General features: G+C 34.9%; 2 protein-coding genes across 2 annotated transcripts; both read right to left on the bottom strand.

Annotated features, from left to right (window-relative positions):
* Positions 1 to 71: 71 nt before the first annotated feature.
* On the bottom strand, positions 72 to 15,208 carry LOC113764115 (transcriptional corepressor LEUNIG_HOMOLOG-like). The gene is made up of 19 exons (XM_027308177.1): positions 15,154 to 15,208; positions 14,871 to 14,925; positions 14,623 to 14,720; positions 14,071 to 14,183; positions 13,464 to 13,983; positions 13,316 to 13,388; positions 12,763 to 12,835; positions 12,577 to 12,679; positions 6,418 to 6,467; positions 6,085 to 6,309; positions 4,639 to 4,770; positions 4,427 to 4,480; positions 3,975 to 4,122; positions 3,514 to 3,623; positions 3,280 to 3,426; positions 2,509 to 2,664; positions 1,907 to 2,023; positions 1,617 to 1,817; positions 72 to 549 (listed from the first exon to the last, which is right to left on the bottom strand). Exons 2-19 carry the CDS (start codon positions 14,894 to 14,896, stop codon positions 403 to 405), a joined length of 2,493 nt encoding a protein of 830 aa, XP_027163978.1. The 5' UTR covers positions 14,897 to 14,925; positions 15,154 to 15,208; the 3' UTR covers positions 72 to 402.
* Positions 15,209 to 18,039: 2,831 nt separating this feature from the next.
* On the bottom strand, positions 18,040 to 20,829 carry LOC113764116. The gene is made up of 3 exons (XM_027308178.1): positions 20,615 to 20,829; positions 20,365 to 20,522; positions 18,040 to 18,315 (listed from the first exon to the last, which is right to left on the bottom strand). The coding sequence occupies exons 1-3, from the start codon at positions 20,693 to 20,695 to the stop codon at positions 18,213 to 18,215; spliced, it is 342 nt and encodes a 113-aa protein (XP_027163979.1). The 5' UTR covers positions 20,696 to 20,829; the 3' UTR covers positions 18,040 to 18,212.
* Between the last annotated feature and the right edge of the window lie 4,390 nt (positions 20,830 to 25,219).

The following is a 25,219-nucleotide window of genomic DNA, read 5'->3' as shown; positions in this document are numbered from 1 at the left end:
GCTATGTACTCTCTTAATGAAAACATAAAGAAGCCAGGAAAATTGCAAACTGCAGAAGAAGAAGGCTGAGATGGCAAAGCACAAAGACTGGATTCAAGTAACATTTACATACAGCTGAGAAATTGGTTGATTACTTACACTTTATATATGTGCATACTACATCCTTATAATGGAAGTTCTATCTCCAAAAACATGGCAAATCCCAGCCTTATTGTCGCCTAAACTGATCTTCTCCCTGGTGCTATATCTCTTCAGATTTTGTTCCTGATGATCTTACCAGCACCAATGGATCTATTTACACCCAGATCCTAGTAAACAAAGCTGTCTCCTTTAGGTATTATCCACAGTAAACACATTTATGATCACATACTAGAAAAGATAAAGAAACAAAGAAACTAAAGGTCATTTCCACAACTTCAGCCAATTGTCATGACTTGCTGAGGCAATGGTTTCTGTATGCGGTGAATCTGCTAATGCTGCAATTATGTCATCATGTGCATCATACGACTGTGTTTTATTGGTATCAGTTGGATTCCAGAGTTCCAGTCTCTGCAAGAATTCTCAGAGTGATTATGATCAGAAAATCTAGGGATAATAACACCACAAAACTTAGAACAATGAACAGAAAAACAGTAATATCTTGTGGCTAATGGGATAGGTCTTCGGGCTTTTTCATTCCTAAAGTAAACAATTGATTGAATAACACTATAATTGAGAATGGAGATGGTTCGACATCAAGAGAAATCTTAGAAGAGTCTTGACCATTATATTGAAATCAGTAACGTTATTTCTTAGGCAAAAACATTAGGCAAAGGAAAAGGACCTTGTTAGTAACAGCAGTAAGCTCTCATTTTATCTGTATTCATGCCTACAAACTTGTAGAACAACAATTTTACACTTCATTTCCTGTTCACTAAGTTCCTGTAAAATTTGGGACTTAAATTCTAGTTCCTCTCATGCAGAGGTTCTGGGAGAGGTTGGCTAGTTACAGAGCTTTTAGATACCTTAGATGCCAAACACATAAATTAAGCATATCATTCCTACAACCTATTAGAGTTTCTAAATTATTAGTTTAATGGCATATGAGATGGAAAACCAGAAGCGACTTCCTTCCTTGAGGTTGCTCAAAGCAGATCACATGAAAAACTTTGTTCACGTACCAAGTCGTATCTAAATAAATACCCCAGTAAAGCAGCTTCTGGAAAAATATAAAGAAAAACTAACCAAGGACTTCCAATTGAAAGCATCGGTAGCGAATGGAAAATCATAAAAAATGCTGTTACTTTTGCAGTTATATACATAAGCAGGTTGGTTTTTGTGTGAGGATTTAGTATGGGGTTTAATAGATATAATTTGATGAAAAAATGGACATGGTTTTCCAAGGCAAAAGAGAGCAAGTCAAGTATGGCTAAATATCTTTATCATTGTTCCAACTGTCAAAGAAAGTGACATTGCACTGCTTGCTTACCTGGAGGCATTGAGATGAAATCAAAAGGAGTGAAGAAAAACATCCTTCAGGAGAATACACATACTAGAGGAAACCCCCATTCAAAATGACATCAAATCTTGCCAAGGAAAAATTCTACTATTTAATAAGACAAGATTTCAGTTTGCACCTGGTTAGTTCCAATCACCATTAATTGAGCATACCCAGGATGAAAGGTGCACGACTCAAATTTATTACCAGTGCAGTGCAGGTGATAAATGCACCTTCCACCTAAGTTGATTGTCCATATTCTTGCACTGTCTTCACTGACAGAGGCTATATATGTCCCACCATTATCCCAACATAATGAGCGTACATCTTTATCATGTCCCTAGATATAAGAGGAACCAAATCAATTTTGGAGTAACTCAATGCATTTGGAGAAGTATGAGAAGATGAGTCACTGTATTAATCTATTACCTTAAACTGGTAAGTGATTTTATTTGTTTCAACATCGATCAAATTGATGATGTTTCCTGAAGCAGATGCTAAAAGGTCCCCACGTTGCGGCTGGAACCTAACTTGTCTACTACCTCCCTGGATTCAGATCAGTAAGAATTCAAAAATCATCTCAATAAGATCAAGGTCGATGTTGCTATGAATAACACCAAAATGATCAGGTTTGAGAAATAGAGTAATCCGATGTTTTGTTCTTTGATTAAGTAGTATCTATTTTAGTGTAGTCTAATTACTGTAACTCTTCATAATAGTTGGGAAAATCTGCTTCCAGATCCAACAAAAGTTCACACATCTGGTAGATCACAAATGTGGTCAATATCAGGAAGAATAATCATAAGGAATATTTTAGCCAATCTTTATTCATGTCCACTTGTTTGGCCAGCTTCACACAAAAAAGCTACTATACAGAACGAAAGTCAAAAGAGGGGGGGGGGGGGGTCACCACCAAGGCTTTGTTTAAAAACTAGATGGACTAATAAGCATAAAACGACAGAATGCAGATGCATAACTAGTAAAATAACATTCAATGATCTGAATCAGCAAAAAAAGATTATTAGACTCACCTGAGAAGTATGAACACATGTTTGTCTAGTGACATTCCATATCCGCATTTCGTTGCTACTATCACAAGAACAGAGAACATCCCCCATCCTTGGATGGAAATCCAGTGACATCACATGTTCAGAATGACCATCAAGCTTAGATGGAGGATTTGTTGGCTAGAAATTTTGCAGACATGGAATAAAGTAAGCAGTTGTTTGCTGAACAACAAGAACTCCAATAAAGCACAACTGTTAGAGGGGGAAAATGCATATTGCCATGGTTCAGTCCTACTTTGACCATGTACGTCATAAGGTTCAACTCGAACTGTAAATAGTATGTAATTGCATAAAATTACAAAATACTGATGCAAAAGTTAATGTTTGATATAAAGAAGCTTTTTGATGTAAAAGTGATGTTTGATGTAGGTTTTTTTTTTGGCTATATCTATCATGTTCCTGGCCCACCATAGATGGCTGCAAATATCATTTTGTGAATATGCATAACGTAAAAATATTCATTAGTAATGCATTTTGTGGACTCAATAGCAAAAGAAAGAGTAAAGATTGCAGTTGACAAAGAATGGCATAAGATCATATGTCGAGACTATTGAGCAGATTTGAATAACTACATACAAGATAAACGATGACTCCAAAATTCTGTGAGAAAATTCTATCATTAAGAAAGCATGAAGAGAGGAAAAAGAACTATAACAAAGTCTTTCCATTCAGACACAAGACATCTAAGGATTATACTACTATCTGACAATGTACAGCAAACATGTGCATATCCACCTTTGATGCGTCCCAAATTTGAAGAGATTTATCAAAAGATGAGGTCGCAAAAACTGTTGAATTTGGTCTGAATCGAATATCTGTGATGGGGTCAGAATGCCCTTCCATAACATCAACTGACAAAGTTTCCATGTTCCATATGAGGATCTGGTTCAAATCCACCCAGAAGATCAAGACAGAAGAAGATGTGAGAACTTTATTGGAATTTAAACTTGAAGGAAACTAAGAAACAACCTTCTTCTCATATCCTGCACCAGCCAACAACCTTCCCGTTGATGTGAAGTGACAGGACAGGAGCTTGTTGTTTGGAGATTGAAGGCTGCCAAATTCTCCAAAGGAGAAGCCTAAAAAATAATAGTGTTATGATTGCTTAAACATAGTCACACAATTCAAGTTGTTCACTGAAATTGTTCAGTGGCTTCTTCTTGACACATATTTTGCAATACTCCAGCTATTCGGATTTTGAATTTATGGAAGGAAACAAGACGGAGAATAAATTTCAATAGCAGTCAGTTTTGTGCAACAAAATGTTATTCGAAGTTCTTAGTTGTCAAACCTTTGCCTTAAGAGATTGTATGCATCTTTAAAATCGGTAAATGTTAAGTCATTTCGCATACAGGAGATGGATCAGGAAACAAACCTATATGTGTTAACTACCATTTCTGACAGTTTGCTAAGGACATGATTTATCTAACCTTTCCATGCACTCTTGTCCAGTGCAGGTGAAGTTTGCTGAAAGGTACTGAGTGCAGTACTCAGGTCATTACAATTGTCGTTCTCATCTGGAATGTGGAGCTGGATGTCCTCATCCATAGTGTTCTGCCCTTCTGCATTACTTCCATCCTGCAGCACATTGAAAAAATTCAGTTTGAAAGTCATAGGCAAATCCCTGGAGCCTAAGTGACAGTTTGTTTTACTTGAGAGCCAATAAAGGGTATCAAAGGGCAAACCATAAGAGAAGAAAAATCTTAAACGTCAGACCAAGAGCATAACAAAATAATGAGACATTCCAGTAAAAGCAAAACACAATTGAAGTAAATAAAGAAAATCGTGGGAGAATTCATATGTTTCTCTACCAATTCCCAAAACCAAAAAGAAGATAAAGAAAAAAGTACATTTGCATTTCATGGGAATAAATGAAATATACCAAGTTGCTTGGAACAGGCAGAACACTTGATGAATTCTTCCTGCTTTTGACACTCTGATGCAATAGAAGTATGTAGTATTAGAAAGACAAACAAAAACAAAATTTGAAAATATGTTACTTAACATTCTATGATGTTTTGTGCCAGAAGGAGAAAAAAGAAAGACCCAAGAAATTTAAAAGACTTAAACATGTTCTACTACTCCAGAGCCAACCTCTTTCGACTTGTGCCATTTTAGTTCAGGAGTTTGCTGTTTCTCAGGGATTAATGTTTCCTTGGCCATTTGTAACCCAGGAACCCGTTGTTGTACTACTGTTCCACTGCCAATTTGATCATTACCTGGCAGCTATTGATCACAGAAAAGCCCATAACTACATAATTTCATGTAGAAGATCAAATTTAGAAAGCGAATCACTTTGGTATATTGGCTTAACCATGGGTAAAAGAAGCCCATCAAGCTCTCTTATCAGATGAAATAGGTATTAAGGTAGTTGTATAAATGCATATTGCATCCAAATTTCATAATAATAGGTTTAAGAATGAAAATTAATCTCTTACTGATATGCCATGCTCAGTTCATCAAAAACAATAATATTAGCTAAAAACAAAATTTTCCTACAATCCATCATTACTAGATGCTCATCCATTTATTCTCTCCAAAGATTTAAGACAATAAAATTTGTATTGGCATCACATATTGTTCAAGAGTTAAGGTTTTTCAAGTTCAAGTTCTTTTGTCCCAGGAATCTAAAACTTGAGGATGGTCCCTATAAGAGGGTATGCTTGGCAACTGTCAGAGAAGTACCACCCACTTTAATGCTGCTAAATATTACCATCATCATCCTACAGCCATGGAAAAAGGGACTGCTTTAATCTTGATCAAAGACATACAGCAAGACATAGAATCTCCATAATGCACCTCTATATCAAGCAATATGATTTGATATCCAGCCAAAACCTGAGTTCACTTATCATAATGGCTCAATTCAACTGATCAACTCCAGCACCTTTTCTATCAGATATAACAAATGAAAATTCTGGTCACCTGTTCATAAATACAACTCAAAACTTGTTGTTGGCAATTCTGAAAGAAGTAGAATTGACTAAACTGAACAAGACAAAGTGCATAAATTATGGCTGACTTCTGGTAAGGCATTCTATATCATTAAGGATAAATTTAGTATAATTTCCAATTAACAATTCCAACCTTCTACTTCTGAGAAAATAACGTCCTTTGTCAACAATTCCCATGGAGAAAAAACACTGCCCAAGACTTTAATCAAAATAACAATCAGCCAAGAGGATTGGGAAAGAAAGTGCAAATAAAGTACTCGTTTTCAAGTCAAATACAGGAGAAGGATCTAGATTTTGCACTTCTAGAGTTCACTGAAGGTCAGCAGAAGTTTATAGGGCTCTCAGCCTCATATGTTTCAACTAGCTGTGAAACATCTCCATAAAACTGAATGCGAAAAGAAATCCATAATTTGCCCTGAAATTTCTGCTGAAAATGATCTTCAAAAGATTCTTTTTTAAGGGTAATAAAAAAATATCAATTCCAGAATCTGAAAATCACGGATGCCAAAGACACCAATGACTAAATAAAACACCTCATACTTTTAAGCTATTGTATAAACCTAAGAGTTCGCTTGCTTCATCTTACTTGTAAAACCTTCCCCAAGTCAAAATCAATTATCATGCGACTAGGCAGATTGCAAAAACTTCCTGAAACTGGTAATGTCAGTCTTCCGGAGTTCTGCACTTCTGGTTTAGCTAAATGATATTGTTGATAGTGGGCTCCAAATGCTGGAGTTTGTTGCTGCTGGTTTGGCAGTGGTACAGTTGATAAGTATGGTTGCCTCCTGCCAGGAGAAAATGAGCCAACACCCTGGTAAAAGATCAAAAATTGTAATTAACCAGTGAATGCAACAGCTAAATTAAACTGTGCAACTTAAACTAAAGCCATTTAAGGGGAAAAACCTATCATGTCACTTACTCTCAAAAGATGATCGTGAACAGGAATCTGTTGGACTGATTTGCCCTTCCCTGGAGGTCCAAGATTAGAGTTAGTACAATCAAGCATTGACCACAATAGGAACTCAAATATAGATAAACATTTTTACCCACAGGAAATGGGATATATCATAATGGTAACCACATTTCTCGGTGATGTAGAGAACATTGTGTACTATATTGAAGTGAAATGCACATGATGCATGAAAAGGAGATCTGTTTCTTGTATCAAGCAGGACTTCTTGTATGGATGAAATTAAACTTTCATGTTGTACAAAAAGACAAAGGGCAAAAAACCTCAGCGGCCATTAAACTATTGATCAGATCATGTTTTGACCATCAAACTATTTTTCGTCAATAATTGACCACCAAACAACTTAATCAGTAAACATGTGACCATTTGATCGATAATTGCTATTACTATGTGAAATTAACACCACACGTGGCAAAGCACAGGGGCAATTTTGTCCACCAACTACGCAGGAGCTGCCACAAACGCCTTAATTAAGCCCAATCTCCATATTATTGCAATTTCACCTTAGGATTGGAAGAAAGAAAAGAGAAAAGGAAAAACATAACATGGAGACGCCATCTGAAGGCAGCAGCAAGGACTCCATGATTGCCGTCAAACAGGTCTGACAGCAGCTAGAATCCTGTGTGGAGGCCTTACACAATGCTCAGCTACACCTCATCGCCTCTCTCCAAAACTTAGTCCTTGACCTCGTCTCCTCTCGCAACCTCTCTCTCAAAGCTATCTCTTCCTTCAACTCCCGCCCCTTTTCTCCCCTTCCCAACCCGAACAACCTCAACCTTCCAAATTGTCCCCTTGCATTCCAACTCTCTCTCAGGTCCCTAACTCCGACGCCGACAAGTTTCTCATTGACGACGCCGTTGGGCCCTTTTCCCTTGTCAGGTCCATGGTCGCTATTCGCTTGCTCGAGAGGGTGCCCTTTACCACAATTGATTCCTCCACAGTTTTGAGAAAGCTCGAGAATGATCAGTTCACCATGCCCGCCGAGCAGGCTACGCTCAGGGACCTCGGAGGCGAGTCTGGGGCCATTTTGGTAGTGGAGATGGCCTTGCGCTCTACGGTCGAGGAGAATGGGGGAGTTGTGACCTGGAGGAGTTTGTGGTCAGTGGCAACTCCACAGTTTTGAGGAGTTTGTAGTTGCGGGGGAAACACATAGTTGCTGGACAAAATTGCCCCTTACTTTGCCACGTGTAGTGCTAATTTCATATATTAATAGCAATTATCGATCAAATGGTCGCGTGTTTACTGATTAAGTTGTTTGGTGGTCAATTATTGACAAAAAATAATTTGATGGCCAAAACATGATCTGACCAATAGTTTAATGGCCGCTGAGGTTTTTTGCCCAAAGACAAAAGATAAGCCACTACTGGGGAACTATGATATGAAAACCAACACAAAAGTATGTTCACCCTTCATTTTATATGCAAATCTTCCTATGATATGTAAATACAATTTAAAGCTAATAGTTGCCCACAGCCACTAATTTGTTTTTTGTTTTTGTGGAAATTCATACAATGTAATAATAATCATTATAATTCTCTAGATCTTTCCAAATTTTGTGAAGTTCTACCACAATGCTTCCTATAAATCATATTTTTTGTGTTTATCACTAAATCGGAAAGATCATCATGTACATTGATTAACTTCTGCAATTGAAAGGTATCCAACAAACAATCAACAAAAGCCATAGCACTCAAACACTAATCTACCCCATCTAGTAAGGCTGAAAAATTCAAAATCTTGGAATAAAATGTGATCCACACCACATGATTTATATTTTTGGCATCCCCTACTGAAAATATGATTGTTAATTCTATCCATCTAAAACTGTTGAAGATATTATCTCCCATGATTATGAGAGATATTATCTCCCATGATTATGGGATTTTATTGCTTATGATCAATCAAGTTTGAATAGATTAACTAAAATAAAAGATAGGATATGAGTTGATTACGTAATCCCTAAAATCATGGTTCTATTACCTTAAGTTGTGGCAGAACTGTGATAGGGTTGTCCTATAAATACCTACCTTGTAGGCATATTCGGTGTGTGGGAAAATAAAGAAAAGCAGAGTTTTGTTTATTTCCTTTTCCTTTTTAAAGTTTACATGGTACCAGAGCTCCGGCTCTGTACCAATTCCTGCCATGAACTACCGAGCAGCCATGACTGGATCTAAAGAGTCTACTGCTCACACAAGAGAAGACCATTAGCGTGAGTTTATACTAGTTAGTGATAGAAATAGAAAAGTTCTAATTAATTTAGTCAAAAGGATCTAGCACTTACCCTCTCAGTCATATCTTCTCTCAAGGGGCAAAACATGCTATTTCATTTGGTAGAAAGGTACCATGGAAATTACAAGTATGAGTTCGTCCATTACTCTCAATGCAAAGGAAAAAGCATGTTTTGCCCTTTTGGCGGAGGTACCATGGGAAGTAGCTTTCTATGTGAAAAGAACATGAACTGTGCTAGATCCAAGAATAGTAAATGAAGTCATTCGAAGACTGAACAAGTAAAAGTGGGGAGTCCACTTTTGCTACAAATTTAATGCAAGAACACCAATATAAGTCATTCGAGGAGTCGCGTAGTGGATTTCTTGTGAGCCTACCTTTCACATGTTAGACACAATGCAAAAAACTAGTCACCCTTTCAAAAGTAGCAATTTTGCAAGCTAACACCAAATAAAAATGCCCTTTACTTTTAAGGAAGCAAGAAGTACTCATGTTTGCCTTTTGGAGGACCATGTTATGTCCCTTGATCCCTCCAAGATTTGTCAGCGTTCAAGCAACAGGGATAACCATATCAATTTTTGGGTCTTTGACAGAAAAAATCATGTCAAGAACCTATAAACCATTAAGCTACGAGAAAGAAGTGAAAAAGTAATTTTGACTATAGAAGCATGTCTGTCTGTTGGAGACAATTGGATGATTGAGATCAAGATTTCAACCTAGTAGCCCTGGACACTTTATGATTAGTCCATTCATCCTACATACAGCACCGTGTTTGCAATTGATTGCAAATTGGTTGACAAGTTAACTTAGCATGACATATGAGTGAAGGCAAGTATGATTGTTAGTTTAGTATATAAATGGGTGAGGACGAGGTAAAGTTGTTATGGTTAAGGATAAAATGGCATGAGTCATGCTAGTTGGTCTGCTACGTCCAAGGCATGACAAACAATCTTGTAAGAGCAAGTCCATTTTGTGAGTTCTAGTCTAATTGAATGGATAGAAGAAAGAAGATTTGAATTCTTAAGAGAAAGCATTGTAAACTAGTAGATTTGAGGTAAGTGGTTTTAAGTTTCTTTGAGAGATGACAATACAACATAGATAGCATTTGGAGTTTCTATATTTAGGCATTTTTCTTTGTCCTCCAATCTTGTAAAGGAGAGCTATTATTGGATTTCGGGTTTCCCTAGTAGAAATTTTACATGATCTTTGTCTATTCTTTTGATGGTACTTCATTTTTCTTTATACTAAAATGTAGGCACATGCATTGATGGTAGGATATTTGACTAATGGATCTCCTATTGCCTTAGTAGACAGTTTTCAAGATATTTGTTGCTAAACTCATGATAATACTTCCTTTTTCTTTGTGCAAAGACGTAGGAACACATATTAATGGAAGGAATCATCTAATAATCAAACTTAATGATCTACAAAACTAAGCTTGAAAAGGATTTCAGTATGCCTTAATTTTGCCATTCCCTTTGAAGGCTCAAAAAAGGTCGATTGTCGGAAGATGGCCTAGAAATATTTTCAGAGTTTTGAAGAAGATATTCCCATTCATGTTAGACATGACTTAACTTTTTCCAGAATCTAGCAGCTCAGCTTTTTAGGAAAGCCGAATAGCATCAGATGCTTTATATGTTCGGTTGCTCCTTAAAAGGTTGGAATATTCACTGACATGACAACCATGTAATACAATGAATACAATACTAGAAAAGATAGGCCAAAGTATGATTAAGTTTTTTAGGATCAGGCTCCAAAAAAGGAACAAAATTTTCATAAGATCGGACTATGCTGAACCCTTAAAGGATCTTCAAAAGGGATTTGGCATTTTTGCTTATCTGCATACCTAATGCATCAAAGATATGCCTGTCCAAAGATATTGAACCTAAGGTTGGAGCAGGTACAACCTTATGGGTATTTGAGAGCAGGTAATGCAGTTCTAAGGAAACAAGAGGGTAAACATGCTGAATTTTCTCAGGGCTTGCAAGAGAGATTTCTTCATATCAATAACTATAGGTTATGATTTCAAAGTTTGGATACTTCTTAAAGGTTTCCGATGCTCAAGAACAGTGTCAAGAAATAAGAGGTATAGGAATACTATACTGTCCATTCTTCCTATATCCGCTTCACAATATCTGGCGCACGAGATTATCATCATAAACATTGATGTACCATAAACTACTTGCTTCCACCGAAGCTTAATAACATTTTCCAAGAAGCACCAGATGTTTACCGTCTTCCTACGAGTATTGGGTTGAAAAAGAGGAGAGAGTTTGACAAGTTTCCCGTCCGAAACAAAGTCACGTTGCAACTTCTCGCATGCATATAGGACTTCTAAAGAAAAGCATTCCACAAGATTATAACAGCTAACATCCATAGAAATGTTGAAAGCAAATTGTCTCATAACTTTGTAAGATATCATAACAGACAACTAATGCTTAATAGTTAGTATAATGTCTTCTATCCCAATTGCAAACAATCTATAGTAGCATGCAAAATAGTTACAAGCATTCTCTAGCTTAACTCAAAGTTATAGTATAACCTTCTCCATGCCATCAATTAGATCAGACAGAGGTCACTAAGTTCAACAGCTAGAGCTAAAGCTGGCATTGGAGTTGGTTGCAGATCCTGATGGAACAGCAGCGAAGGAGTATCTATCACATTCTGCTACTGTTTTTGACCCAGAAAGCAAACCACTTGATTAATCAGACTATAATTTTTAGCTAATTGCCCTGACTTACCAATATCCATGAAAAGTGCATTTAAGACATACAGAATCCTGTCCCCATTATTCCTTCTCTACATAAAAATAGATCTCTTATCCACCAGACTTTGACCAAGTTACTTTTGGTTACACAACTATATTACAGAACAAGACTGATAGGCGCTCTCTTGCCTCAGTGGAACTTATAAAAATTTTTGACATGGTCACCACTGGCTCAAAACCAGGCTAAGCTAATTCCAAATTCTTATCCACAATACCTTAAGATCCTTTGGTACCATATCAAATCATTCCACGTAATTTTGTTTAATAGATGGGTGCAGTAGGAATGTGACAAGATATGATGCCCTAGGAATATTCCAAAATGTGGTGATGAGATCTCCACGAAACTTCTATCATGGTATGCTCTGGTCAGTGAAAGAAGTCTTAGAAGCAATACACAGAGAACAAAAATAGACAAGTAGATGGCTTGAATCTTAAACAAGATGAAATATTTTCAAAACGTATGAAGCAGATTAGAAGGAAATGCATTAAAAATGTTAATATCATTTGCACCTAGTTTGACATAGAGAATTAATTTCACCCATTTAAAGTAAACGTAGACCATTGGATGAATTTGAACAGTGTGACAAATGGAATTTCAACTGGTCGTTTATGAATAAATAAGCCAAACAATGAACTAAATATAGAAAGAAGATGCATGTTGTTGCTTCCAAATAATGTGGTTAAGGCTTCTTGACTTAAAATGTGATACAATTTTTAAAAGGAATTCTGAAAAATGATAAAGGACAAAAGAGAGGAAAGAAGATGTATTTGCCATATTGCATATCTGACTCGTTATCTCATAGTGTAAGCATACTAAACATACTAGTTATGAAAATATCTGAAGAATGGTGGCTTCAGTCTACAGTTATTGATATAATATTTGCAATTCAATTAAACCATCATGATCTTATGTTTGAAACAAGTCATCACGCAAGAATACTTCAAAGTTAGTGCTGCTCCAGCTTTAAAGCAGTTATTTTGTATGCATAAATTTTTCAATATTAGAATGTACGGTGATTCATTGTCATAATCTAACATGTATAAGATGCAGAAAACTAATTGCAATATAAGTGAAATTAATTTCGAAAAGATCTGAAAGCAGGAAGAAAACTCACCAGCGTCAAAAACTTCTCTTTCTTGCACTGCAGCCTGAGGTGCTCCTTGAGGTACTGGGACAGCATCTTTGGATGTTTCAAGATTTAAACCATGTCCATCATCCTGCGAAAGGGTAAGCCTTTGTTATCTTGAATTTAGTTTTAGGAAAGCAGATGCTCTTATTATCAACATAAACATAAGCATACTCTGGCAAACTGTGGTTGAATATTCTCAAACATCTTTTGCCTCTGAATCTCCTCTGGAATTTGGTGCTGTCGGCTGAAAGACATCAATATTGGTTGGAGAAAATATAAAAACACATTTAAGATATAAAAGTAAATCTTAATCATTTGGGATTTTATGAATCCACAGGGCTAAAAAATGCACATCCCATCACTATTCAGGAGCTCAAGTTACAACAAATTATGAGCAACTACTTCAGACATGCAATTTGCGTGCATTGAACAGCTAGGGGCCTAGTAGTTGCCCATAAAGATATGAAAGTTGACTCTTTGGCCAAGTGATAAATGCCCAGTAAACACAAAAAGGTTTAGCGCTAACAATTATCACTATTTCCAATGTCTATTCTTGAATAAAAATAAGCAAAAGTTTTCATATACTTCAATCAGCTGAAAACTGAGAGATGGGGAGAGTCAAGGTATACTATCAATAAATGATAAGACAGGACTATCTAATCCAACAGATGGGAATTTATTTGAAGACAAGTTAATTTTATCATACTGCTTTCGTTGAATGTACCTGAAGTTGCTCGAAGATGGAAGCATTTGAGTCATATTTTCAACTTCAAGAAGCTGGAAATTAGCAGTTAAATCTGTAAAAGAACACTTCAGATACTCTTGGTCGTACATTTTTGAGAATAAAGTTGGCATTTCTCCACGGTGCATACCAAATCCTCGACCGACAGCAAAATTTGAAGAGAAATCTAGCTTTGACATTGGTATCGCACTCACGACCTGTTGATTGATTTCTGGCCTTGGCAGTATAGGACGGGTTGTTTGCATTACATTCATGGCCTGCTGAATCATTTCTGGCCTTGGCAGTATGGGAAAGGATGTTTGTATTGTGTCCATGGCCTGCTGAATTGTTTCTGCCCTTGGCAGTATAGGAAAGGTTGTTTGCATTGCATTCATGGCCTGATGGATCATTTCCAGCCTTGGCAGCATAGGAAAGGGTGTTTGCATTGCATTCACGGGCTGCTGGATCATTTCCGGCCTTGACAGAAGAGGGAAGGTTGTTTGCATTGAATTCAGGGCCTGCTGAATCAATTGCGGCCTTGGCAATGAAGCAAAGGGGTTTTGCTGCTTGTTCCTAGCTGTTTGTTGACTCACTGGTGGCCTCAGCATAATAGGCCTTGGCATGATAGGAGGGATATTTTGTAGCACATTCCCGGTTGGTGGCACTATATCCTGAGATTTACATGGAATGCATGCGATAATGAACTTTGCAACCAATAATACAGCTAAAATGACCATTAAAGATTCAGTAGACAATACCTCTGGAGAAGGTTCCGCTGCACCAACTTCATTGGCCTGTGAAAGCCTAGAACAGTATATGTCCCAAAATAAAGACCACCATTCTTTCAAAAACCCCTCAGGACAATCAATAGCTGAGACATTTCCCCAAGGAAAAAAATTTGGATTAGCATTAACTACTTGCTTTACAAATGACATATTAATATAAATAGCCATTTAACTCAAGATGGATAACATATGTATTGAAAAATCAAGTAAAGGGATAGATTTCATCAACTACTTATAAGATGCATGATTACCTTATGTCACTACATCAATTATTATGACAAAGAAAATAGTTGATATTAAGACAACCAAAATATATCATCAGATTGATCATGCAACACATGAATTATCAAGATTGTCCAATTAAGCTAATATTGCATACCCACACAAAGAGGAAAAATTAAAAAATAATAATAAAACAAGGAAAATTTTTTAAAAATGGCAAGTATGGTAAGGAATCATTTGATAAGACATAAATGCATCTATTAGAACTAAGAGATTGGAATGTATAGTATGCTGAACACATACCAACTGCATGTTCACCAAGGTTATCCTCCTGGACAAATATCTCAGCAGCCTCATGCATGTTCTTTTTGATCATGTAGTCATGAACATACTTATCAAGACTGCCCAAAAAAAAAGTGGAAACAAAATATTAAAAAAAAAAAACATGAGGTATGTCAGAACAATTCCAGCTGTAATCAATAAAACAAGAGAATAGGGAAAGTGAGATGAACCAATTATTCTGAAAAAAACAAGAAAAGAGGGAAAGTTACACTTTCTGAGGATTCCAATCCGCCATGATCAAGATGATAAATAACTACCCCTTCACTGCAAGAAAAAGAAAAGGAAAAAAAACGTGGGTTTTCCAGAGTTGATAATCTTGGACTCTTCATAAGAAAAATATTTAAGAAAAGAAAAGAGAAGCTACAACTTGAAAAGAAACTGCTTAAAACCGCTTTGAGTTCTTGCCAGATACAAAATGTGTGTGTGTGTGTGTGTGTGGGTGTGGGTGAGCGGTGAGGGAAAATAGTGGGTTGCGGTGGAGCAGTAATGTACCAGTGTACCGAGAAGGGAGTTATGGACAGAGAGCCATGCAAAAGTTGAACTGAAAGAGAAAAAAAGAAGAAAGAAACAAAATATGGTTTGAGTAAGAGAGAGAAGAGACCAAGAAGAAGAAGAAAAAAGAGTAGTGGAGTTTTGGATTTTCATAGCAATATTTGTCGGTGAGAGTCGAAGAGGAAAAAAGAATTTGGCTTGATTTTACTATCTGGCAAGAAATTGGCTTGTTTTTGTCCCTCGTGTTTTTGGGCTTTTGTTTCATCCCCCACTTCTTCCGCGAAAGCAGACAAAGGAAATACTGGGACGGTGGAAGGACGACGATGGATTTTGTTGGAAGGACGAGGATGGATTTTGTTGTGGGTCCTATTTATGGTACGGCCAGGCTATAGTAGTTATTGTGTACTGTGGTGCATTGTATTCTTGCCTGTGCCAACCAAACTAATTTATGCCACGTATCTCGCTCACAGGGGTATTTTTGACCTTTTGAAGAACGTTTGGAAATTTGACTTGCGTTCTAAACCTATGATATATTAAAAATAAGCCCGCCTCTTTTTGTTTCTTTTTTTTTTCCCCCAGTCATTTTGCTTTTCTTTTTAAATGAAATTTTGGCTTCTAATATTATCCTGGGGTGGTGGACGAAAGAAAGGGAAAAAGGGAAGGACAAAGACAAAAATTATTTGTTGATGGACAAATGTAAAGAGTTAGATATAAAATTGAGGCCATTTCGAAACGAAATAGGGCAGTTTAGTGAAACTGCATTTGTCCTCGATGCATTAACCAAAGGAAAAACAGACACCAAGGAATCAACTCACAGCATCAGCAGCGCCAAAAAAAAAAAAAAATCCATAAAGAAAAGGTAAGAGTTCGAATTCTATTTTCCAGCTTTTTACACCATGAAACAAGATTGCAAGTATGTTCCCAGGCAGAACAACAAACTTGGTAAGTAAGCTGGATTAGACATAGAAGAACTGTTATCAGGTCGAATCGATCTTGAGTAATTTGAACTCGTCAAATTCTTCAAAGTTGAGCTCGAGTTTATTTTACGTTACTTAAGTTCGAACTCAAATTTGACCAAATCAAGCTTAATCGAGTTCAATCGATCACAATCAAGCTTGAATTCTATTTTGCAGTTTTCACACTATGAAACAATTGTGTTCCAAGGCAGAACCAGATACGTGGCAAGTGAGCTGGACTAGACTTCTATCTAGGCTCCGATGAAGTTTTCATAATTACGAAAAGATTTCTACTCTAATTTCTAAATTTCACTGATCCACGTGTTAGTTCTTTTGAGTTACTTTTTCATATCCTTAGTGATAAGACACTTCTACATAACTTTAGGCATACGTACATATTTTCATATGTACAGTCTCAATCACAATCAAGTAGACTACATAGCCAATTCCTACAACTAGGAAAAGCTTAACTTTAGGCACTAATTATATTCCTTTGAAATAGACTATTTATCTAAATCCTATGACAAAATGCTTAACTTTACCAAATATCTGAATTAAAAGCTAACCAAAAAATATGCACTTTCGAGATCTTAATCATCATTATCGGTCCAATTTTTTTTTTCATTTTACACAATCTTTTTTGTTTGAACTAAACTTTAAGTTTGCTACTTAAACTCGAAAGTTGCAATGGCTTGATTTTTTACGTCTTGCATCATCTCATTTAAGTTGGACAAAGCTCACAGGATCAGAGATGGAAAACTTGGTCTTTAATTTTCTTTTAAAAAATTAAAAAAAAAATTCTGTCCCTTTAGATCTTTTTCTTTTTTCTTTTTGTTAAAAAAATGTCCATTCCATTTAGATCAGAGTTATGGATTCTGAGAGCCTGTTCAAAGAAAAATTGCCAATTAAATGAGTCTTCAGACCAATTTGGCTGTAGTAAGGAATAAGAAGTCATTTTACAAAATGTTATTATAGATAAGCATTATAAATTTGGTTTGGAAATTTTAGCCAGCACTTGTTAACGGATAGCCACTCCAGAAAGCGCTGTGGGGGGAAGGGGGAGCGAAGGGTTGGGCAGCTCAGAAGATTGGAGTGTAAACGAGAGGTCCAGAAAGTGCTGTAATATTGGCAATTACATTGTGATGGGTATATTTGTTTTTTAGTAGAATTGTGGATTAAAAGGCAAAATGAAAATTCATAGGAAATTAATATGGTTCGTATTGGGATTGGAGCCTTGGACAATTGGGACTTTGATTGGCATGAATTATCAAACGGTTGAAACCTCAATGTTTTGAGGTCGCAGCAGGCTGGGTGAAAGGGGCAGAGAACAGTAAAGAATTTGACCAGGAGAGTAATTTAATATTAATAGCTAGGCAAGGCACTTACCGGATGGCAAGGAAGTTACAAAGTGAAAACCATCTCTGCTAAAGATCACATTACTTTGAGCGGCAAGGCAAAGTTATTCCATCCTTCGTGCACCTTTAAGGGTTAAAAACTACCTATCCAAAAAAATACAGGAACAAATATTGGTATACAATACTATGATCATTATGCTTAGTCCAATCAACTAAGCAAAATTATTTAAACAATGAAATGTAACTCTCTTTTCTGGAATTCTGAAAAAGAACCTTTTCTTTCCCAAGGCATTAGAGCGTTTAGAAGACACGTACATACAACATAAAGATAAAGATGCATCACTCACTCGACAAAAAAGCTAGGCATCTTCATCTTTTCAAGGACAGAATAGAATCCAAGAGCAAATAAAAAGAGAAAACAGGGTTGTAACACCCTATACATTTTGGTATTCTGAACATTGCCATCATCCAGAAAAGATAAGGCATGAAGTTCTTGTTGCAATTTCCCTGCTGCTCATGTTTCTGCTTCATAAAGTCCAGAAAGAGTAAATCAAAGGAGAAGGAGCAGAAGGAAGACTGACACTTCTCCATCGTAAATGAAGATCAGCACAGAAGCAATGATTGACCAAGGATGCTTGGTCTTTCCCCTTCCTCCTCCTACCTCCTTGCAGATGCCAGTTAGCCATTTAGGGGTTTCTCTTTTCAGAAATCATACATGTATCACTTGTAAATATTTTTTATTTGGATGTCAATTACTCTTATCATTTTTAACATCCCCAAAACTTTTGGGTGCCAAACCTATTTCTTGCATTTGATGCTCCACTGAAACCAGACCAGTCTGTGCAAGAAAGCTGCAGAATGAATAGGTATATGAATACAGACAAGAAAACTTTCAAGTAAAAAAAAAACATTTGGAGCATAGATCCAATTCTACTTGACTAATTTAGTATTAACATAAATCAACTGGAAATCCAGAACAGCCAAAGGATAAAAGTCACCAGAAAAAAGATTATTATCACCGTTTGCCAAACTTGAAAAACATAGTCAATAAGAAAAAAGTCCACATAGGATTTGCCAAAGGAGCACAGATAAATAAAAGGGGTTATTACATTAAACCTGGCCCAAGGTTTAGCACTATTTTCATCTTAGCTCTTAATATTTAGTTTCTGTTACATCACAACCTTGATTGTTCATCAAAATAAAACCCCGACTAAAAAGCAATCAATGGTTAATCCTTTTTGCACTTCAGTCATATTCCTTTATTTCTCCTTCAGGCCCATCATTTCTCACATGCAGTGCACGAGTAAAAGCCATTCAAAAGACACCGCAAACATTTGCAATATAACATATTCTGTTGGTGTTGCTTGCAAAAATTCCTTACTTTAGATCCCTGGCCAATGTTTATGTCTGAAAGCCATCATTCTTATAAAGCAACTGTTTCTGCCCTGTCCTTTTCACGCCAAAATGCTCCTCACTCACTACCCTTTACATGTGAGCTGTCAAAACCAAAACAGCCCTTTCATATAGAATCATAGATTACCCTAAGATGAATTCAATTTTCTTCGCCATGATTCCATTGCACATTCATACACATACATTTTATATGAGATGGAAAAGATTACCACAATTTTTAAGCTCAAAGACCTTAGTTATAGAAGCTTAGAACTTGAGTTCAATCTGTCTTACATGATTTATTCTAAAAGCAACAATCTTCAGGAAGGCCAAATGCACTTGCAAGTAGGACAGCAGACTTTATCTATGGTTTCCTAAAGTAATATAACATGTGCTCCCAAGAGGATCTTAGCTTGTGTCTTCTTTATATTCTGGGCAAAGAATGGTTTAGTACCAAAACGAATTTAAGTTGTATCTTCTCCAGATTGAGGCAAGAAAATGTTTAGTAGGATATGACTACTTACAATAATCCATGAATTAAATCAATCTAGGGTCAAGCAACGAACCAAAAAATTTTATCAGTTTAACTTTCCCAAAGCCTATGAAATTTGAAAATCACTTGGAATGTTCACATGATCGTGCATCACCTCTACTTTATGGACTAAATAAAAATATGTTTACATGCACCACATCTCTTACAGGAATACCATTTATGCTTGCTCTTGTAAGAGCTTTCCAGCAAGACACTTTGTGAGAGGGGAGGGCAGAAAAATCATGGCATTGCCTCGCCACCACAATTATACAAAGCTACCACAACCTCAGAGTTGCACCAAACTTTACGATGCTTATAGGGAGGGGTAGTGTTCCATATCCATAAGTCTTTGCCAACCTTCAATGGTAGTGGTCTCATGACTAAGGTTTACCTTTCACGTCAATACTTTCACAAGCCGCAGCTACAACTCACTAAGTTTCACTTTGAACAATAGAAACACAACCACTCAGCCAAAAAGTATTTACAAAAAGATAAAAAAGAGAGAAAAACCTAGAATAGGTGTCCTAAGCTTTATATATACAAGCAAGGTATGCAGTTGGTGGCAAAATTTGCATAAGAGCATGTATCATCAAGTATAGGCTAACATGAGAGATTTAGAATTTCTTTGCTTCATATTGAGTTTACATTCAACATTTTTTTTCCAAGTATCTCAACCAGAAATTATTAATTCACTACTCATTCAATCTCCAGCTGAACGAGAGGAATAAGCAACTCTGCGACAAATTTGCACCACTTCATGATGAGTTCACATTGGATAGGTAATCATAGAAAGTCCACCAAATTCGTATCATATGCTATTCTTACTCCCAACTGTCGACTATGTACAAATTCATGCCTTATAATTAGATATATATAATTTAAATGCATAAATAACCAGACAAACAACCAAATAAAAGGAAAAAAGAATAAGTGAAAGAAAATAAAGGGTTTTAAGTAGAAGGATCAATTAAGCTACCTGCTTAAAAGAAAGAAAAGGGTTCCAGTCAGAAAAACAAAAACAGCAACATGGAGGGTCAATGTAGAGTCACTAGAGGAGAATGCTAAGCCTAGCATAGCAACCAGACTTACACCCAGCATCAAAAATGCAATCTTTAGTGTATTCCAAGTGGGACCCTGAAATCAGAAAACCAATTAGACAAATGGGAAGTGAATTTTAGGATTTGGGAAATTATAAGGAGACGATGAACTGGGAACGTTGTACTGACATTGACCCCAGGAGCTAAAGCTCCCATCAATACTGCTTGTGCTGATGATAGATCTTCTCGATGGGAAGCTTTCGTTTCCATATTTTGAGGGGAGATGTTGGGTGTCTAAAGCCTAAACTGCTGGGGGATGGCCGGATGGGGATGTATGAAAGATTGAAGAGTTTTGTTTCTGTGTTACCGCGTTTTTGAGGCGGAAGAAATTGGGGACAAAGTAACAATCAATAGGATCGAGCTCTGGAGTTTTGCTGTTTTGAATATTGTCAAATTAACTCCTCTATCGTTTCGGAAGAAAAAAAAAAAAGAATATTGTCAAATTAACCACATGGTCTCTAAATTATTTTGTTAAATTTCTGTTTAATGCTTAAACTTTTATGGTTAAATTATATGGTCCCTAAATAGTTTATTTAGAGGCTGGTCCTTCAGGTCAAAAAATTGATCTATCCAGTTGAAAAAAATGTAAATGTGAAATAAAAGATTAAAAGAAAAAAAAAACAATTTTTGAATTTAAAAAAAAAAAACTTTACCAATATCCCACCGGCCCACCTGTTAACTCCAAATTCTAGGGGATTCTTAAATGGATAACGCAAGATATCTTTTTAGATTTTTTTTTTGTTTGGGAGTTTTTGGAACTAGTATTTTGACCCATGCTATGCATGGGATTATATTTCAAATCAAAATAATATTATATATATTTATATATTGTGGTATAGAATAATATATATATACTAAAAATTTTAAAGAAGTGTATGCTTAATATTTTGAAAAAAAAATTAATCTATAATGATTTACATAATAAAAGAATTGTTAACGCATTTAAGGAGAGGGTTAGGTTGGGTGGTAAGGTAAGAAGAGTTTTCTAAAAAAAAAGTCAATTTATCAATATCCGACAAAACATATTATGTTATATCCATATATCAAAATTTATAATATAAAAAAATAAATTATAACCAATTTTTTTTCTTCCATTTTTAGAAAAAAAAAATCTTTCTTCTATCTTGTGCCCCTAAAATTGTTGACTGCATTTAGATTAGTATTTTTCATAAATTTTAACGTATATTTTTAAAAAAAACTCGGTAATATGTGTTATCCGTCAGCTCGTTATCAGATGCCTCCTACGACTTTCATATCTTCTATCATGGTACCACTCTTTCTATTATTATTATTTTTTTTATCATCTCTGTCATATCCCTGCAATCCCCATTCTTCTTCTCTCCTTCTCCACCCATACTTGTAACTCATATTTCTTCTTCAACCTTTTCTGCCACTTTTCAACTCCTCACCATTTTCTTCCCTCCCTCCCCCCCTATACCTAACCTCTAAATTCATATCCCTGCTACCCAATATATTTAACTTTACCTATCATAATGAAAATATAAAATTGAAAATTGATTACAATGGTTGCAATTATTAGTATCTAAAAATGGAAATGAAAAACTGATAATATCTATAATATCCTCAAGTACTACAATCAATATATATATATATATTTATTTAACATAGCAAATACATATTTACACATGAAGACAGCAATAAGAATACATAAAATAATTAATAATACCAAAAGTTATCCTTAGTGTTTGGGCTTTGTACTCTTATTCAAGTCTAATGTCAAATTTGGGCCAGATGTATACAAATTAAGTAGTATTTTAGGGTTGAATGTTCTATATCTCTCTCTTAAACTATAATGTTACTTTTTAAAAAAATTTTGGTAGAATTGGTGTTGTTATTATCATTATTTTTTATCAAAAATGAATATTTCAAAAAAAAAAGTTCCACATTAAAAGGCTAGTAGTACTTTGTTTTTTATTTAGTGATTTCATGAATGGTACTATTCTTGATTTTTTAAATCCACGACATTATTTCCTTTTTGTTTTCTATTTAATTTTGCCCTTTTACTTAGGATTACTATGTTAAAAGATAAAATATTATCATTTACTTTTTTACTTTTACTAAGTTTGGCAATGTTTTCTTTTTATTTACCCTCTCATTAATAAATTTCAAACCAAACTCCTATATAAGTGGAGCCACTGCTTACTTAAGAAAATGTTATTTGAACTTCATTTTTTATTATTGGCAATTCCACTATTTATTTTATCATATAGTCTAATTAATGAAAATTATATGATCAAAATGATTATTGAAGTGTGAATAACAAAAACTGGAGTGTAAATAATCTTACTTATTTAAATTAATAAGAAAGTATGAAAGGATGTTATATTTGTTATCTCTTCTTATGGTCTCATAGAAGTTTTAATTATTGTAGAATCATAAATAACGCAAGGCAATCGGAAAAGTGATGGGTTGAAGTTCAAATAGGATAACATGCACATTAACCAACAATTTGAAATGAAATGATTTTAAAAAGTAACAAACAATTTCAAATGTGAAAAGTAGATGTGGAAGTTGAGAGGAATATATTTTATAAATTAAATTAAATGTGAAATGCTAGAAAAATGGAATTGATAGTGGGAAGATGCGTGGAGGTTTGTTGTTAAAAATCCTTTCTCAAATTTATATAGATATAGATTGTCACTTAATTCGTTCAGAGAGCATTGATTTGTTGTACATAACATAACATATACTATAATAATATTTGATAACGAAGGACAATTTTGTTAAGATACTTTTCTAACAAAAAGACTTGCAAGTTTGAATCATCAAAATATAGATTGGAAACTATTAATATTAATAAATAATCTGTTGAAGAAAAAAATATTAAGATGCCATTAGTGCCAAAAAAAAAAAAAAGAATTGGTGCGGCTAGGGATTTAAAATTTTAAAATTTGTAGGTCTAAATTGGTTGTGAAAATATTCTAGAGACCATTTAGTACTTTCCTTTCTATATTTCTTTGGAAAAATCGTTCAAAACGTCATTTACATTTTGTAAAATAATTTTTTTCATCCCTCACTTTTAAAAATATAATTTTACATCCCTTACAAATTTACATTGATCAAATTTAGTCCCTACCTAGTTTTTTAACTAGTTTTTTGTCGAAATCCACCACGTCCCTTGCACGTGATCATGTTTTAGGGGTAAAATTGTCGAATCAAATTTCACATCATTCAATTTTTTCATCTCTCATTGATCATGTGTACGAATAGTTTCTTTTTTGTTTAAATCCATGTATATATCTATTTGATTTCATCTAAATAATACAAATAGCATGTAATATATATGTATTTAATTTCATCTACAACTGCAATTAGCTTATTCAGGTAAAATTAAAATTAAAATATATTATATGCTATTTGTACTATTCACGTGGAATCAAATAGACATATATATGAGTCTTCAAAAATAAGAAAAGACTATCGTACACATGATCAATGAGAGATAAAATTTTTCATTTTGCAAAATGTGAGAGATGAAAAAATTCATTTTGTGAAATGTGAGGGACGAAAAAAAATTCATTTTATGAAATATGAGGGACTATGGATCAGATTATGTGAAATATGTTTGACAATTTTATCCCAAAAAAAAGATCATGTGCAAGGCACGTGGTAGATTCCAGTCAAAAACTAATAAAAAACCTAGATAAAAATGTTCTGAACGATTTTCCCTATTTCTTTCTAAAGCGTAATATGTCCTGTCCAGATTACTTCTTGGATTAAAGACATTTAGGGAGAATATTGCAACTATAATCCCCCAATATGAGACTAGTTCTCATTTACTCCTCACATAGGATATACCGATATAGTTTCTAAATATTCGCCCCTCAAGTTTTGTGGCAGTTTTTTTTTTTTTTTTACCGTAAGATTGTGAGTAGAAGTGCATAAATCCAAAATCTCTCAATTACACTCCCTCGCCGAACCACCAAGCCAATCCTTCCCCAAGTTTTGTGGCAGTTGTATATAATGGGAGAGCATTGAATTTGGTGTAAACATTTTACATTTTTTGTCACTTTTTTTATTTTCAACTTTATTCTTACAATAACTTAATTATATTACCAACCAATATAACCATAATTAACTTTCACCCATAACCACCCACAAGTATTTTAACCATCAAGTTCATTAAAATTTTATTCCAAAAGCTTTTAAAATTGTAACCAACATTTGAACTTTTAAAAGATCAAAGTTTATTTTTTTAAAAATTATGCACACACGTCTAACGTGTCATTATCACTACTGATCATTATTAGTGCTTTTTGCATACTTGATGTGTAATAAAAGAATGCATAATATTTATAATCAATAAATTTTATATGAATTTTTCATTGCTAAAGCAAACTTTAATCTCTTAAGTTTCTTTCACATAATAATTGCTATATTGATAGTTATAATATTTAGGGTTAATCATGGTGAAAAGCAAATAATTAAAGCAAAATATGTTTCCAAAATAACTAACCATAAACATGTCTTTAGACAACTAAAATAAAAGTTGTTCCTATAAGAATAAAAATAAAAGTTCAAAAAGTGACAAATAATGTTTACATTAAACCTCCCTCCTTTCCCTCTATATATTGTACAGATATCTTCCGTCTTGCAATGGTGATTGGTCATCGAGGGAGTGGTTTTGACTCTTGAATCATGTTTTTAGTGCCCATTGACCCATTGAAATTGCTTATGCCTTGGAGCTTGTGGAGAAGAATAAATACAAGGAGA

This window comes from Coffea eugenioides, chromosome 2 (assembly GCF_003713205.1).
Source record: "Coffea eugenioides isolate CCC68of chromosome 2, Ceug_1.0, whole genome shotgun sequence".
Lineage (NCBI taxonomy): Eukaryota > Viridiplantae > Streptophyta > Magnoliopsida > Gentianales > Rubiaceae > Coffea > Coffea eugenioides.
The sequence above is the reverse complement of the archived record's forward strand: the minus strand, read 5'-3'. Positions and strand labels throughout refer to the sequence as shown.